Source organism: Canis lupus, chromosome Y (assembly GCF_048164855.1).
Source record: "Canis lupus baileyi chromosome Y, mCanLup2.hap1, whole genome shotgun sequence".
Taxonomy (NCBI): domain Eukaryota; kingdom Metazoa; phylum Chordata; class Mammalia; order Carnivora; family Canidae; genus Canis; species Canis lupus.
The window spans coordinates 6441970-6459343 of NC_132877.1; the positions used below are offsets into that span (position 1 = coordinate 6441970).

Sequence of the window (17374 nt, forward strand, 5' to 3'; positions counted from 1 at the left end):
TGGCGGCCCAGGGCTCCACTGGATGCGCTGGCCACAACCCAAGACCCTACCAGACGCCTGGGAAATAGTGCAACCCCCAACCCACAGAGATTTTAACTCTGAAGTTCAGCTGTGTAGACGAGGGAATGGTCAGGGATCTGAGCGAAGGGATGCCCTTGTACAAGGAGACAAGAGGACAGGGAGACAGCACACAGGAAAGAGGTGCAGGAAGAAGAAACGTTTCATAGCCCGCTCTCTGGAAGGCCCCGAGGAAAGGACTCCAGCAGGTTTTCCCTCCCACATTGGAAATGGTCCTGGAAGCCGCCCTGCCCGGCCCTGCCCCAGGCCCTGCCCCATCTCTCAGGGTTTGGGAGCTGGTGGGGTGTGTCTTGCTCAGAAGCCAGAGGTTTTGCATGAAACAAAGGAATACAGGAGCAGCTTTCTGCAAGGGCCTGGGTGGCTGAATAGTGCAGAATGTCTGCAGGCCAGACCCTAGCCCAGGCCGAGGGACCTGGGAGAACGATGCAGCCACGAGGAGCAGCAGACGGCTGAAGGGCCTTCTCCCTCTATCTGACCACTGGACAGCTTTCAGGTCCAGGCACTCGGGGGCCCTCCCCAGACCCCTTTTCTCTCACACTCGTGCTCACAAGGCAAGTAGTGACTTCAATTAAGGGCTTTTCCCATAATCTCATGCACCTTTTTAAAAACAAATTTTGCTTATTTGAGAGAGAGACAGCACACAAGAAAGGGGAAGGGGCAGAGGGAGAAGCTGGCCCCCGCTGAGCAGGGAGCCCGACTTGGGGCTCAATCCCAGGACCCCAGGATCATGACCTGAGCCGAAGGCAGACATGTAACCGACTGAGCCACCCAGGGGCCCCTTCTCCTCTGTTATTATTTAAAACCTTTACCATCCCACATCTGGAACAGAAGGAGCAGTTTAAATTTTAACTTTAAATCTGTCTTAATGACCTTTCTTAGAATTAAGATTTTAAAAAAGATTCTCCCGTGCCAAAGAAAATAGCTTAGTACCAGCAGGATCTAGAAAGGAACATGGAGTTTCACCCAGCCCTACCTGCAACGCCTTGCCCCTGCCCTGGAGTTGCTCAGGACCCATCCCAGGCAGCTCCCATCTCAACTGTCACCTGCACAATCAGCTGCGCTCCGGGCTCTGGAGCAAGCTGGCTCTGAAGAGAGGAGCTCCAAGCGTTTCTGCACTCACATCTCCAGCTCTGGCTCCAACACCCTGTGCCAGCTCCGAGGTGCCCTCACACCAGGCAGCAGGCCTTCTGCCAGGGGAGATTAAGGGCTGGGTCTCTGTGGCTCCAGAACACCTTATTTTTCTGCTGTGCTCTCTACTCTTTTTTTTTTTTTTTTTTTTTTTAAGATTTATTTATTTGAGAGAAAATGCAAAAGCGAGCATTGGGGTGGAGGAGCAGAGGCAAAGGGAGAGAGAAACCCAAGCAGACTCCTGGTTGAGCCTGGTGCGGGGCTTGACCCCATGACCCTGAGATCAGTACCTGAGCTGAAACCAAGAGTCAATGCTTAACCATCTGTACCACTCAGGCGCTCCAACCCTACTCCCTTTTGACGGGAGAGCCCGCTTCACTCTCAATGGTCTTCCTAGCGCTGGACCCCCGCCCTTACTCTTGTCCTTACAAGGCATCTGGACACTTCACATGTTTGGACGTTTGCCTCCTGCATGCCTGGCAGGTCCTCAGAAGCTATGCTCTGTCAGCATCCCCTAATCTCCGCACACCCCCTGCATCCTGCTATACTTATTCTCTGCTCCAAGTGAGTTCCAAACACTCTTCTGAGCATGAGGAGGGCGTCCTGGGGCTCTGCCTGTCTTCTACATCCAGAAAGCACTCAGGCGGCCCCATCTGACCACAGTCATCCAAAGGGTGGGGGTGAAGCAGTGCACTCTCCTGTTACAGCAAGAGATACACTCTTCTTCCAGCTTCCTTTTGGTGCCCCGAGGCTCCTCTTCTCTCTACAACTGGCTGCCTGTGAGACCTCTAGTGTGTCGTAACTCCAATCCCTCTAAAACTGAGAAAGGTATCAGACAGGAACACACACTTGCACTGGGCTTCCCAGTCGAAGACCTGTCATTGCTGCTAGTTGGCAACCCAAAGCCATTTTCCTTTGTCCTTAGTAACATAACCTAGACGTCATGCCAAGTAGCAGTATGCTTGGCTAACAGACTGTACTTCCAACCTCCTCTTGCAGTGAACTGTGGCCATGAAACTGAATTCTGGTCAATAATATGAAAGTGCAATTGTGTAAGATCCCCAGGGAGGCTGCTTAAAGGGAGCTGGCTCAGGGGAAAACAGGCCCCTTATGCATCATTGCTCCCTCTACTCCTTCCTGTTCCCTGGAATGCAAATGTGATGGCGAGAGTTCCAGCAGCTTTATTGGGCCACTATACCTTGAAGTTGGAAGTCCTACAACTGGATGATGGAGCAAGAAGATAGGAGCTTGGGTCCCTGATGCCCATCATTAGGGCTCTGGATTGCCTACCTCTGGCCTTTTTTAGCATGAAAGGAAAATTATCTTGTTTAAGTCACTATTATTTGATGTATTTTACGTAGCCAAACCTAATCCTCACTGGTACACCTGCTTGTCCGCCTTCGACCTTCACTGGCTTCCCTAGAGAATTTTCAAAACCAAAAATATATAGGTTCTGTATGGATGTATCAAAGCTTAGGAACAAAGGTAAAAAGATGGAAGGAAGAAGCACAAAAATAAACACTAAACTTGGGCAGCCCCGGTGGCACAGCAGTTTAGCGTTGCCTGCTGCCCAGGGCATGATCCTGGAGTCCTGGGATGGAGTCCCACGTCGGGCTCCCCGCATGGTGCCTGCTTCTCCCTCTGCCTGTGTCTCTGCCTCTCTCTCTCTCTCTGTGTGTGTCTCTATGAATAAATAAATAAATAAATCTTTAAAAAAATAATAAAATAAAATAAAAAATAAACACTAAACTTCAGGCCACAGAGCCCAAGGTTAATGATAAGGACACATGAGGAATACCAATGATTTTAGAGCAAGGATTGCCCGGCATATTCTACAGTCTGAATGGGACCTTTGTTTACTGATATTGGCTTTAAAAGTATATTTACTCAAGGGTGCTTGGCTGGTTCAGTTGGTGGAGCATGCAACTCTTCATCTCAGGGTTGTGAGTTCAAGCTCCACACTGGGTGTAGAGATTACTTAAAATCTGGGTAAGTCAGTTGGTTAAGCGTCTGCCTTTGGCTCAGGTCACGATCCCAGGGTCCTGAATGGAACTCCTCTTTGGGCTCCCTGCTCAGTGGGGAGTTTGCTTCCCTCTTCATCTGACATTCCCCCTGCTTATTCTCTAGTAAATAAATAAAATCTTTTTTAAAAAAATAAAAATAAAATCTTTTAAAAATAATAACAAAAAATGAATTTGTTCAACAAATGGTACTGGGACAACTAGACATCCACATGTAAAAGAATAAATATGGACCTTTTCTTCTTTACCTACACACAAAAATTAATTTAAAATGCTTCAGAGGGGGACCTGGGAGCCTAGGTGGCTCAGTCAGTTAAGCATTTAACTTTTAGTTTGGACCCAGGTCATGATCTCAGGGGCCTGAGATCAAGCCCTGGATCACGCTCCACACTCAATACAGAGTCTGCTTTAAATTCTCTCACCTTCTGCCCCTTCCCCCCAATAAAATAAATAAATAAAACCTTTTTTAAAAATTAATAAGGGCAGCCCCTGTGGCTCGGTGGTTTAGCGCCGCCTTCGGCCCAGGGCGTGATCCTGGAGACCCGGGATCGGGTCCCACGTCGGGCTCCCTGTGTGGGGCCTGTTTCTCTGCCTCTCTCTCTCTCTCTCTCTCTCTCTGTCTCTCATGAATAAATAAACATAGTCTTTTTTAAAATAAAATAAAAATAAAAATTAATAAATAAAATGAATCATGGACCAGGGCACCTGGCTGGCTTAGTCAGTAGAGCACGTGACTCTTGATCTCCGGGTTGTGAGTTCAAGCCCCACACTGGTTGTCAAGGTTAGTTAAAAAGAAAAATCTTGGGCAGCCCGGGTGGCTCAGCAGTTTAGCTCCGCCTTTAGCCCAGGGCATGATCCTGGAGACCAGGGATCCAGTCCCACCGTCCGGCTCCCTGCATGGAGCCTGCTTCTTCCTCTGCCTGTGTCTCCCCCACCCCCATGAATAAATAAATAAAATCTAAAAAAAAAGAAGAGCAGTTTTTCTTAAAAAAATAAAAAGAGAAAATTAAAAAATCTTTAAAATGGGTAACAGACCTAAATTAAAGTGTTCAAACTTTTTTGTCGTTGTTGTTCCCAAGTTTTATTCAAGAACTCATACAAAATATTCCACATAAATGAGTTTTAAGCCTCATCTTGCTCATTTTCCTCATCCTGGTTACTCTGGAAGTAATGCAATTTCTAAGTGTCTTTGCTGTTAGCAACTATGCACAATCCATCATGGAGATTATTCTACTTCAACTATTTTTTGGTGAGATATTTCAAATACCTTTTGGAACAAAGCACATTAGAGGCACCTGAGTGGCTCAGTTGGTTAAGCAACCAACTCTTGGTTTCGACTCGGGTCATGATCTCAGGGTCATAGAATCGTACTCCATGTCAGGCTTCAAGGCCAGCTCTGTGGGGAGTTTGCTTGAGATTCGCTCCCTCTTTGAGAGAGTGTGTGTGCGTGCTCTCTAATAAATAAATCTTTAAAATAAAATAAAAAAATTTAAAAATATACTTAAAATATAGTACATCCAGGGGTGCCTGGGGGGCTCAGTTGGTTAAGCATCTATTTGAGTCTTGATTTCAACTCAGGTCACAATCTTAGATGACATTGAGCCTTACATCATGCTCTGCACCAAATGCAGAGTCTGCTTGATATTCTTTCTCTCTCCCTCCACTGCCCTGCTTGTGTGTATGCATGCTATCTAAAATAAATAAATAAATAAATAAATAAATAAATAAATAAATAAATAAATAAATAAAATGTAGTACATCCATAAAACAGAATACTATTCACAAATGAATGAGAAGCAAGTACTGATGCTGCTGCAACATGAGGAAAGCTTGAAAATGTCATGCTAAGTTTAAGAAGCCAGACACAAAAGGTCACATATTGACTAATTCAATTATTCAATAATTCAATTCATGACGCAGTGCCCAGAGTAGGGAAACCTAGAGACAGAAAATAGGTTAGTAGTTGCCAGGGGCTGGAGGATAGGGGAGGGTAGAGAGGAATTAATCAATGGTAAAGAGATTGAGGGGGGGTGATGATTAATGTCCTAAAACTAGTTGGTGTAACGGTTGCACAATTTTGTAAATATACTAAATACAATGGATACAGTTAAATGGGTAAACTTTATGAAACTGTTTTTTAAAAAAAAGCAAACAAGGGTTCCATCCAAAATGGGGGGGCACATGCTTCCTGGAGCAGGAGTCAGGGGAGCTAGGCACTCACCCACCTCCCCACCCCCTGCCATCCAGCTTCCCTTTGTCACTTAGGCTCTCTGTATTTCTGTTGCCCTAATGCACACGCACATCCCAGCTGCAATCCCAATGCACAGTTCCTGAGAGCCTACTACGTGCCGAGCAGGAATCTCAAGCATTTACGTGTAGTATTGTGTTGACTGTCCTGTGACCTGATGAGGGAGTCCTATTTTATACCCAGGAAAACAGAAGTCCAGAGAGATTAAGCAACTTGCTGACAGTTCCACAGCTGGTGACTACTGCACGGGGCCGTACCCACTGGGCCATCCCTCACCAGGCAGCCACCTGCAGCTCCAGTGTTTTACACTTGGCATAATGTGTCAATACACACTTCAAAGAACTTTGTCCTCAAACCTTTAGATACTGTCAAATACTGTCTATATTCATGCCAATTCTTTTTTAGTATGTGTCCAAAATGCGAGTACTTAATCTATGGATCACTTATCATGGTTTAAAAAGCCTCATTTTAAATCTGCCTTCAGCCTTTTATAAAACTAAGCTGCCAGAGAGGTTTCTTGGAGAGGGGCTGGCTGACATCCTGTGCCTGCCATACTGACGAATATTTTGGAGCCTTCAGTGGTACCCCCAGCCCTCCATCATATGACACAACCTGGTTCTACGGGCTTCCTCTGAATACCTCTGTCCTGCTGATCTCCGGACTACCAGGTAGGCATCCACTGCATAGCAAAACAGCCACCAGAAGCAGGCGCTGTACAGCAGCTCGATCCACATCTGTAATCAGGAAGAGCCTGGCATCAAAGCTCCTGGAAACAGGCACCAGACTGCCCCACCCGTGAAATGAGCTGGCCTGACATCAGGAAGCAGGACATGAAAGGCCTCGGGAGATGGTGCTCAGTCTGGGAAAGCAAGGGTGGGATATGCTCCAGGGCGGTGTGTGTCCTGGTGTGCTCAGTGGGACTGGCCTGCGGGCCCTGCCTCCCTGGACACCTGCAGGCGGGGGAGACGAAGGCCTCACAGGCCTCATGTGCACACTGTGCACCAGGGTCAGGGCTCAGGGCACCTGGGAAGGGGCAGCTCTCTGCTGACAAGGACAGACTTTGGGCGGGAAAGGGCTTCCCAGAAGAGGGGCAGGAAGGGGCTCCATATGCTACAGGCAGCAGGAGCCTGGTGCGCCTCCCGGGGTGGGCTGAGCCAGATGCTCCACTGCACACAGCTGGGAAGCAATGCGGGCAGAGGGGAGAGAGGCAGACGGTTCTGCACAGCAATACAGATACGTGTATTCAAATACAGGTTTCATTAAGCGGAATACATCCGATAAATCAGTAACTTTCTTCTTTCTCTCTCTTTTTGGCCAGCTGGTTTTAACTGCAGCTCAACCTAAGGTAAGGACTGTATACGTGTGCTAAACTGAGCTGGCAGTCAGGAGCCCCTGGAGGGTTCGTCACTCGCAGATGGCCCCCAGCCCCGGCTCTTGATCAGCAGGCTCAGAGAATCTGCATTTCGGACAAACCCCCATGGGGTGACACCACTCTTTGGGGACCACAGCCTAAGAGGAGCACAGTGTACAGAAGAGGGTGACCAAAAGGCGGTGTACTTACTGCACTCCCCACACAGTACACAGCGGGCCAAACGTCTGTCCCATTCACACTGGAGATGTTTTCGACAAGATCTGGGAATCCTAACCACACCGCAGATCGGAACAAGATACCTGAAAGAGAATCAGATGACACTATCATCCCGCGGGGGATGCATTCCAAGCCCCCCTCCAGTGGATATAGAAACTGCAGACTATCCTGAATCCTATATATACTATGTTTTTTCTGTCACATGCATTCCTGTGATAAAACTCTATTTATAAATTAGGTACAAAAGTTTAACAACTAATAATCCAATAGAACAATTATAACAATATACGGTCCCGGAAGTGATATGAATGTAGTGGCTCTCAACCTCCCTTACCGGATTCTACTCCCCCTTCTTCTCGTGCTATGTGAGAGGATAAGATGACTGGGTGATGAGAAGTGCGGTGAAGGACGCAGGGCAGGGTGATGTAATGTTAGGCTACCACAGACCCTCTGACAGCACCTTCTGAGGAGCACCTGCTCCCAGACCACAGTGCACTGCAGGGTACCCACAACCACGAAACCAAGGCTGTGGCTAAGTGTAAACTAGTGCACACTGTGATGCTCCTAATTCAGATCGAAAGCTCGTTGCTCTCTAAGAATAAGTAAATGAATGGATGAGTAGATAGGAATGCACAGAGAAAGAAATGAGGGAGGAAAGAAACACACAAGGGTGTGTGCAGAGAGACAGAGAAACAAGGAAGATCCAGGGAGTAATGATTTCGGTCACAAAGCCAGCACAGGCATTTTCTACCCCCAGTCATATCCTTAAATCCTTATTTGTTTACTTGATATGAAGAAGCAATTATTTGAATAACAATCTATATTTCAGGACGCCTGGATGGCTCAGTGGTTGAGCGTCTGCCTTTGGCCCAGGGCGTGATCCTGGGATCCCAGGATCGAGTTCCACATTGGGCTTCCTGCATGGAGCCTGCTTCTCCCTCTCCCTGCGTCTTTGCTTCTCTCTCTGTGTCTCTCATGAATAAATAAATAAAATATATTTTTAAAAAAAGATCTGTATTTCTTGGCTATATTTTCAATGTCCGTGTCAACTATTCCTCACAGACGAAATAAATGACTGAAAAAGCACAATTCTGAAATGCAAAAAGATAGCTTTAAGAAAAAAATGCATTTAATATTTTCACAAATTAACTCTCGATGATTTGCTCTTGACTTTTATTATTTGTAAGTTTTCTTTGTTACTAGACCTAAATATCTAATTCTCCTCAAAACAGTATACGCCCTTAAGATATATATATTAAGGCTCCTTGGTAGGTAATGTGACACCCTGTATCTAAGCATATACTATGTAATATGATACTAAACGGTAACTGTAAACAGTACAAAGTTATACACTATGCACTGAAATACACTAATTAGTGTGTAATATATTGTTAAATATACAATGCATAATACTAAATAGACACTCTCATATACCATCAAACTCACACTGCATACTTCTCTACCAAATATATATTATACAGTACATCACCAAACGTAAACTGTGTAATATACTCTAAATATAGGGTCACCTGGGGGCTCAGTGGGATAAGCATCAGCCTTCGGCTCAGGTCATGATCTCAGGGTCCTGGGACGGAGCCCCACGTAGGGCTCCCTGCTCAGTGGAGTCTGCTTCTCCCTCTCCCCCTCCCGCCTTGCTTATGCTTGCTCTCTAAGAAACAAATAAAATCTTTTTTAAAAATGCACTCTAAAAATACAGTGTGGTGTATCCCTGGGTGGCTCAGTGGTTTAGTGCCTGCCTTTGGCCCAGGCCGTGGTCCTGAAGACCCAGGATCAAGTCCCATGTCAGGTTCCTTGCATGGAGCCTGCTTCTCCCTCTGCCTGTGCCTCTGCCTCTCTCTCTCTCTCTCTGTGTGTGTGTATGTGTGTGTGTCTCTCTCATGAATAAATAAATAATCTTTAAAAAAATAAAAAATAAAAATACAGTGTGTGATACGCTACATAACATACACTAGGTAATACAATACTAAATTTACATTACGTAACACACCACTGAAGAGAAACTATGGACACCAACAAAAGCTTAAGATAGATCTTCTCCTTATCAAGCACTGCTCACAAAAATAATGCTTTTCTTCTATAGAATGCCTTATGATTTTCAGCATCTAGCACTCCTCTAAGCCCTATAAATGCCCTACATATTTTTGTATTGATATAAGTTGATGTGTGTCAACTTACTTTGGTAAACATTTCACTATATGTGTATGTTAAGTCATTATTCTGTAGCTCTTAAATTTTTACTCTACTGTATGTCAATTATATCTCAATAAAACTGAAAAAAAAAAAAAAACCTCTGCCCTATGAGGTAGGCATCTTAAGTATTCACTTTTCAGAGAGGGGTCAGTCATCAAGCTTTCCCTTTAATTCTGCCTCCGTTCATTTGTCAAGATCATGCAGCTCCCTTTCCAAAAGCAAGAACATATACAAATATTTTTCCACTGATCCTTAAAAGATACTCGAGTGCATCTTTATTTCCACATATCCAAGCTACAGAAATGAAATTGCTATTAAGATGCTTTTCCAGGGCAGCCCCGGTGGCTCAGTGGTTTAGCACCGCCTTCAGCCCAGGGCATGATCCTGGAGACCCAGGATCCTGTCCCACGTCGGGCTCTCTGCATGGAGCCTGCTTGTGTCTCTGCCTCTCTCTCTGCCTCTCTCTCTCTCTATGTCTCTCATGCATAAATAAATAATTTTTTTTTAAAGATGCTTTTCCAGGGGTGCCTGGATAAGAGTCATACACTCTTATCCAGGAGTCGTGGGTTCAAGCCCCACATGAAGTGTAGAGATTACTTAATAAACTTAAAAAAAAAAAAAAAGATGCTTTTCTGCTTTTCTAAAATGTTTTAGCAGAATCAGGAAGAAAACAAACTTCTGATTTAATTAACCCACACCAAAATGATTTCATCCCTAAGAGAAAGGAAGTACTGCTTCCTGTCTGATTCTTCAAATCTGAGAAAGTGACTACAGGTTCCACAGCATTTCCTGGAAGTCAAGGTCCTTGAGGGTCTCCAACCACAAGAACACAGACCGGGAGAAGGGGGCCTTAAGACACATGGTCATCTCTACTGCTACCTGCCCAAGGCAGGGTAGGAGCTGCAGCCATCTCCTCAGGGCCCAGAACCAGTGCTATCAACAGCCTTTGCTTCAAAAGCAAAATTACCAAAAAATACAATTCCAAAATGGTTAGCACCTGTCAGCCAACTGCAAAATAGCATTTATGAGACAACTGAACACATAGTAGTGGCATTAAAGAACTGATTTTCATTATTTTAAGGTGATAATACTAGTATGATAAACATATATATTTGTATACTTAATTCTTAACTTCAAGAACTGTATACATGGGATCCCTGGGTGGCGCAGCGGTTTGGCGCCTGCCTTTGGCCCAGGGCGCGATCCTGGAGACCCGGGATCGAATCCCACATCGGGCTCCGGGTGCATGGAGCCTGCTTCTCCCTCTGCCTGTGTCTCTGCCTCTCTCTCTCTCTGTAACTATCATAAATAAATAAAAAAAAAAAATTTAAGAACTGTATACTGAGATCTGTATGGATCAAAGTACACACATTCTGGGATTTGCTTCAGATTAAGCCAGTGGAGAGTGTGATACCAGGATGGGGTGTAGACAGAGTGAGGTCATGGGTCCAGGGGTTCATTAAACAGTCTTTGTGATTTTTGTTAGAAAGTTTTCAAAATAAAACCTTAAACAAATGGTCAGCGATATTTAGGTAAGAGATCTGTAAAAAGTGCCATGTAAGTTTAATGCAGGGGGTGGCAAAGTTTCTGCAGAGGATGGATAGAAAATATTTTAGGCTTTATAGGCCATAATTCTCTGCCAACATCCACCTCTGTCCTTCTAGGGCAGACATGGCAGGAGTCAATGCACAAGTGTCTGGCATGGGGCAGCCCGGGTGGCTCAGAGGTTTAGCGCCAACTTCAGCCCAGGGCATGATCCTGGACACCTGGGATTGAGTCCCACATCGGGCTCCCTGCATGTGGCCTGCTTCTCCCTCTGCCTGTGTCTCTGCCTCTCTCTCTCTCTCTCTCTCTCTCTCTGTCTCTCATAAATAAATAAATAAAATCTTAAAAAAAAAAAAACAGTATGGCATGGCCCTGTTTCCATAAAACTGTACTGAAGAACATAGACATTTAAATTTTATTGAATATTTTATATGCCAGGAAATATCTTTCTTTTGATTAAAAAAAAAAGACTCTAGGGCCACAGAAAAGAGGAAGCAGGCAGGATTTGGCATGAGGGCTACAGTTTGGCCACCTGTGGTACAAAACCCAAGCCTGGGGACGCCTGGGTGGCTCCGTGGTTGAGCGTCTGCCTTCAGCCCAGGGTGTGATCTGGGGGGTCCTGGGATGGAGTCCCACATCCAGCTTCCCGCAGGAAGTCTGCTTCTCCCTCTGCCTGTGTCTCTGCCTCTCTCATGAATGCATGAATGAATGAATGAATGAATGAATAGATAAATAAATAAATTCATTCCTAAAAAAAACCAAAAAACTCAAGCCTGACAATTTATATGTATTAGGGATACATATACCAAGTTTTCTTCCTGATTCTGCTAAATCATTTTGGAAATGACTCTAGGTGTGTGTATATACACAAAATATTGTTAGTCTCTGGCAGAATTACGGATCCATTATAGTATCTGTGTTTTGCTAACCTCCCCATCTAAAGTTTCTCCTAGTAAGCTTTTAATAACAAACTTTTTTTCCTCCAACAAATGTCCCCGACGCATATTTTTACTGCCTACCTTGTATGCGGAGTCCCCTGGCCGTCCTGTCTGGTACCTAGGGAGCCTCCTTTGATTTCATCCTCTAGGCTAGGACTATGCAGACAACCCGCCCAACCCAAGGGCAGTGCTCAGGGCCCCGTGCACCGTGCACGGTGCAACCCAGCAGGTCGCACCCGGCTGGCCACGCTCCCTCCCCAGGCACCTAGCAGGTCCCAACCTGCGGGCCACCATCCCTCCCCGGGCACCTGGCAGGTCCTAACCTGCAGGCCACGCTCCCTCCCAGGGCACCTAGCAGGTCCCATCCCGAGGGCCACACTCCCTCCCCGGGCACCGAGCAGGTCCCACCCCGCGGGCCGCGGGCCCTTCCCAGGCACCCAGCAGGTCCCAACCTGCGGGCCACCTTCCCTCCCCGGGCACCCAGCAGGTCCCAACCTGCAGGCCACACTCCCTCCCAGGGCACCGAGCAGGTCCCACCCCGCGGGCCGCGCGCCCTCCCCGGGCACCGAGCAGGTCCCAACCTGCAGGCCACACTCCCTCCCCGGGCACCCAGCAGGTCCCATCCCGAGGGCCACCATCCGTCCCCGCGCACCGAGCAGGTCCCACCCCGCGGCCGCGCGCCTCACCCAGGCACCCGAGCAGGTCGCAGGCGGCGGCGGCGCGCAGGATGCGCACGGAGGCCGGGGCGCGCGGCGAGGCGGGCGGGGCGGCGGGGCTCCCGGGGCCCGCGGGCCGGCGGCGGGGCAGCAGCTGCAGCAGGCCGAGCGCCACACTGCAGGCGCCGCTGCCCAGGCACAGCGCGTGGAACGCCCGCGGCTGGAAGCTCAGCACCAGCTGCGTGGCGGCGTCCCGCGTGGGGCAGCAGTAGGTCCCGAGGCGCGGGGAGGCCATGGGCCGTGCTGCCGGGTCCCAGCGGCCCGTCTGGGTCAGGTGCCCGCGGGGTGGGAGATCATGTGCCCGGGCCGTCGCCGCACCCCCGCCCCGGCCCCGCGCGTGCGGAGAAGGCGCTGCCGCGGCGGGCGGGGGGGGGGGGGGGGGGGGGGGGGCTGCGCCCTCTGCTAAGGCCACGAGGGCTCACGAGGGTGAGGCTGGGTCCGGAGGAGGAGGGGTGCGGGGAGGGGAAGCGCCCAGGCGCGCAGGTCAGCCTTCCCCACTTGCGCCGAGCCAGCTCCCAAACTGCCATGTCGCCGTCACCGATCTGACCACGAACGCACGCCCCGTTTGCCAGCTCTGTCCTACCTGGGACCCGGCATCCCTAATTCTGATGCGTTACAGGCACCCCAACAAGTTCATAACCCCCGAGGCGGCGGGTGTTAAAATAGTGCTCTTTCACGCCCCCACTCCGCCTCGGAAACACCCGCAGACGTAGGCTTTTCGGAGAAAATCAAATCTTAGACAAAGACAGAGGCACTTGGCCTAAGGAGACACGTCCACGCTGACATTTTGCACTTCATTGTTCAGTGTTCCGTTTTCACTGTTTCCATTTAGGTTCTGGTATTCTCAATTAGCTTTCAAGAGTAAAAAAAAAAAAGCCCAAGCAGCCACCCTTTGATCTCTGTCCCCAATAAATGGGCCCCTCTCCAGGTTTTCTCCAAATCAGCCGAAGAGAAGGCATCCCCACTGTTCCTCCCTCCCCTCACTTATTAAACACCTAAATGCAAACACATGCCCTCCCGCCCAGCTGTTCATCTGCATTTCCACCGCCAGCTTTGCAACTTTAAGGCAAAGTTTGGGCTCAGCTCCTAGGCCTTCTTCCTGGAAGACCGCAGGACGGGGCTGCCCTGCTGGAATTCATGGTAGACAGACAGGAGGCTGCACTGCCAGATGGGAAGCAGAGCCTTTAACAAAGGGCTGTGAATGCCAGCACTTCAAAAGGATCTGACCTGACACGTCTATTAGCAGGGGCAGATGCTTTGAGAGAATTCTGGAACAGACCAACATTGTCAAAACCGCAACCGCTCTTGGGCATTATACTCTTGCTTGTAAAAATAGCAGAAAACATCACAGAAGTATTCCCCACACGTGGATTTCCCAGTCCCTTAGAAAGCGTGAATCCGGCTATTTTGGACCACTGATCTCCTCCTTCCTTTGCTCCCAGAAAGCAGAGATTGCCTCTGGAGGTCAGTGTGCGGAATGGACTTCAAAAGATAAAAATGACAAAGGAGCATCTGTATCTTTGCCCTAATGCCCAGGGTTTGCGTGGTCAATCCTTGCAAAAGTGCTACCGCATTTCAATCTCTGCTTTGTGCCCAAGCTGCACATGGCCCACCTCTCTGCTTCCCACATGCAAACCTGAGGGCTCTGAAGATTCAGGTGCCAAGTATTCAAGGATAAGGCTCTCAGGGGGGTCAGTAGTAAAAAGAGGGAAATTATTACAAACAAAGAGTCCTAGGCCAGATCGGCTCACATGATTATGCTACAGATGGGCCTCAGAGCAAACCTGTGGAAGGATGGATAGGAGATTAAACTTTTTAACTGTCAGAAAGAACTTGAAATTAGTGTAAGAAATAAAACTAAATGGATGGAACTAGAGGGTGTTATGCTAAGTGAAGTAAGTCAAAGAAAAACAAGTATGTGATTTCATAAAAAAAAAAACAAAAAAAAAAACAGATGAACATAGAGGGGAGGGAGGGGGAAATAAGAGGGAAACTAACCATAAGAAACTCTTAACTCTAGGAAACAAACTGAGGGTTGCTGGAGGGGAGATGGGTGGGGGACGGAGTAACTGGGTGATGGGCATTAAGGAGGGCACTTGATGGAATGAGCACTGGATTTTATGTGCAACTGATGAATCACTGAACTCTACCTCTGAAACTAATAATACACTATAATTGATTTTAAATAAAATTTTTTAAAAGAAAAAAACTTTTTGTACAAGAATGCAACTATAATATGAAAAAGTAGACAGGTCGAGCACACACACGGCAGGTGGAAACATCTGGAAGTATGTAGATGTGAGAAATGCAAAGTTGATACTGCCCAAGCCAGTCAGCTGAGCCCAAACACTGAGATATCTGTGCTGTAATCATCAGGGCCTTGAAATGTATGATGTTCATTTTTGCACCCACTCTTCCTCCTTTCCTCCCTCCCTGGATCCCACCTTGCATTTTCAGTCTGGGCTGTCCAGGAAACACTCTGTTGTCTTGGCTTTCCTTTGCTCCACAATTCACAACTTGCACCATCCCACTTGATCAGATACACTAACTGCTGGAGTTTCTCTTACAGACAACTTTCTTTTCCCAGTGAGGTCCCTGACACCCAGAGGTCTTCATGGAAAGGACCGAGCTCCTGGGAAGAACCTCAGGTATGCCACAGAATGCAGTGAAGGAGGTAGTGGGGGGGCGGGTGGGTGGTCTGTTGAGATGTACTGGCAGCATAAGTGAGAGCACGATTCACAAAAACAGTAGTGTGTTCACAAAAACAGTAGTGTGTTCACGGTGCACCAGTGGGAGGCACTACACCTTGCATTTTACATTCATTGCCTTATTTAAAACACAGAATGAACCTTCCCGGTGAGCTTTACTAATCCTTAAACTGAGGTGGACAGTATGCAAGTTAACAGGCATGGCTATGTTCCAGAAAAACTCTATTTACAAAACTGGTGGAGACCTAGACATTTTGGCCCTGCAGGTTCTGGCAGCTGCCCCAAAAGGCTGGGTGCCTAAGGCCAAAATGCACAGAGGTTAACAAGTAGTGGGGCAGGCAAACAGGACAATGAAGGATGGGCAGCAAGAAGCTGCTGGCACAGAAATTGGTCTTACATCCTCCCTTCCTCTGGAAGTTTGAGGAAAGGCTGGATACGGCCCTGAGCAACCAGCTGTGTTTCTTAGGAATTTATGGTCTCTATATAAATGTACCACTTTTAATTTTCTCTTCCTCCGAAATTCCCTCCTTTACGTCCCTTTTGTCCAGGGATGCAATGATGTTCCCCGGGAAAAAGCTTCAGTGCACAATTTGCTATAGGCTCTGCTTTCTAGGGAACCCAGGCTAAGATTCTGCCCTCCTGATCAAGGATTTCAGCTGGGGCAGCCACAGCCCTGATGGGCGTCCATCATCAGATGTATCAGTATTATCTTGGCCTTTCAATTCATTTCAACAGAAATTTATCGAGTACCAGGTATAAACTGATTGAAAAGATGAAGAGACAGGCTGTGTCCAGTAAATAGGAGTGTTACCAGGCCTTAATAAGAAGAATATATAAAGGGCAAAGGCATTGTCAGTGCCAAGTAAACAAATTAATCATAGATATAAATGGAGAAAAGTAGAAAGAGATAGACACTGAGTATGATTTAAAATCAAATTGTAGGGCAGCCCCAGTGGCGCAGCGGTTTAGCGCCGCCTGCAGCCCAGGGCCTGATCCTGGGGACCCGGGATCGAGTCCCGCGTCGGGCTCCCTGCGTGGAGCCTGCTTCTCCCTCTGCCTCTCTCTAGCTCGCTCTGTGTCTTTCATGAGTAAATAAAATAAAATCTTAAAAAAATAAAATAAAATAATTTTTAAAAAATAATAAAAAATAAAATCAAATTGTAGGGCACCTGGGTGGCTCAGTGACTGAGCATCTGCCTCCGGCTCAGGTCGTGATCCTGGGGTCCTGGTATCAAGTCCTGCATCAGGCTCCCTAAGGGGAGCCTGCTTCTTCTCTCTCTGCCTGTGTCTCTGCCTCTCTCTGTCTCTCATGAATAAATAAATAAAATATTTTAAAAATGAAATCGTACTTTATTTTTTTAAAAGATTCCATTTATTAAAAAAATAAATAAATAAAATAAAATAAAATAAAAGATTCCATTTATTTATTCATGAGAGACAGAGAGAGGCAGAGACACAGGCAGAGGAAGAAGCAGGCTCCATGCAGGGAGCCCAAAGTGGTACTCGATCCCGAGACTCCAGGATCACGCCCTAGACCAAAGGCAGGCGCTAAACCGCTGAGCCACCCAGGGATCCCCTGAAATCGTACTTTAAAGAAAAGATTGAAATGATATCAGACTGGAGAATAAAAGTCATAAAGTGTAATGTGCATCCCATTGCAGATCTCATTGAAAAGCAGATTCTGATTCTGCTTGTTGGGATGTTTGAGTGAGGCCCTGCACTTCATGAAACTCTGCATTTCTAGCAAGCTTCTAGGAATGTTGTTGTTGCCGATCAATGGCTCCTACTTTGAGTAGCAAGATCCTAGAGCTTGTATCTCAACCTAAAAAAGAAAGGGAACGACCAGCCCACATTTAAAGGTGGGGAGGGCTTCCTTCTAAATGGCAGAAAAACTGATCAACATCATACTAAGCCAAAGACCATTCCAAATGCAAATGATGAGTTAGGGCTGGAAGCAGGAGGTTTGCCTTGATGAGCAACATCCTTCCTCCAGGTACTGAAAGCCCCAGTGGGGGAGAAATGTTTGGCACTAACCTGGAACAGAAGTCAGGATGCTGCAGGGGGAGACGGAAGCCAATAGGAGAGGAAGGAGGATAAGTACTGAAAGTGACAAAGGAAAGTGATTTTGAGTTGAGAAAGGGAGAATGGCCTGATGAGGTTCTCAGGTAGAAACTTAACTACTTTCACCCTGGT

At 47.2% G+C, this 17374-nt stretch overlaps 1 protein-coding gene across 6 annotated transcripts in view; it reads right to left on the reverse strand.

The window, feature by feature from the left end:
* Window positions 1-12768, reverse strand: part of LOC140629084 (G-protein coupled receptor 143-like) — a 44935-nt gene extending 32167 nt beyond the window's left edge. For 2 of the 6 annotated variants that reach the window (XM_072818507.1, XM_072818506.1), the window contains exons 1-3: window positions 12444-12760; window positions 7037-7146; window positions 6115-6209 (exon numbers count right to left, since the gene is read on the reverse strand). In XM_072818507.1, the coding sequence (XP_072674608.1) occupies window positions 6115-6209; window positions 7037-7146; window positions 12444-12708 (470 nt within the window). In that variant the 5' untranslated portion in view covers window positions 12709-12760. Of the gene's footprint in view, window positions 1-6114; window positions 6210-7036; window positions 7147-12443 lie in introns of all 6 variants that reach the window. The other 4 variants (XM_072818503.1, XM_072818504.1, XM_072818505.1 and 1 more) reach the window with 4 other exon arrangements.
* Window positions 12769-17374: the final 4606 nt, after the last annotated feature.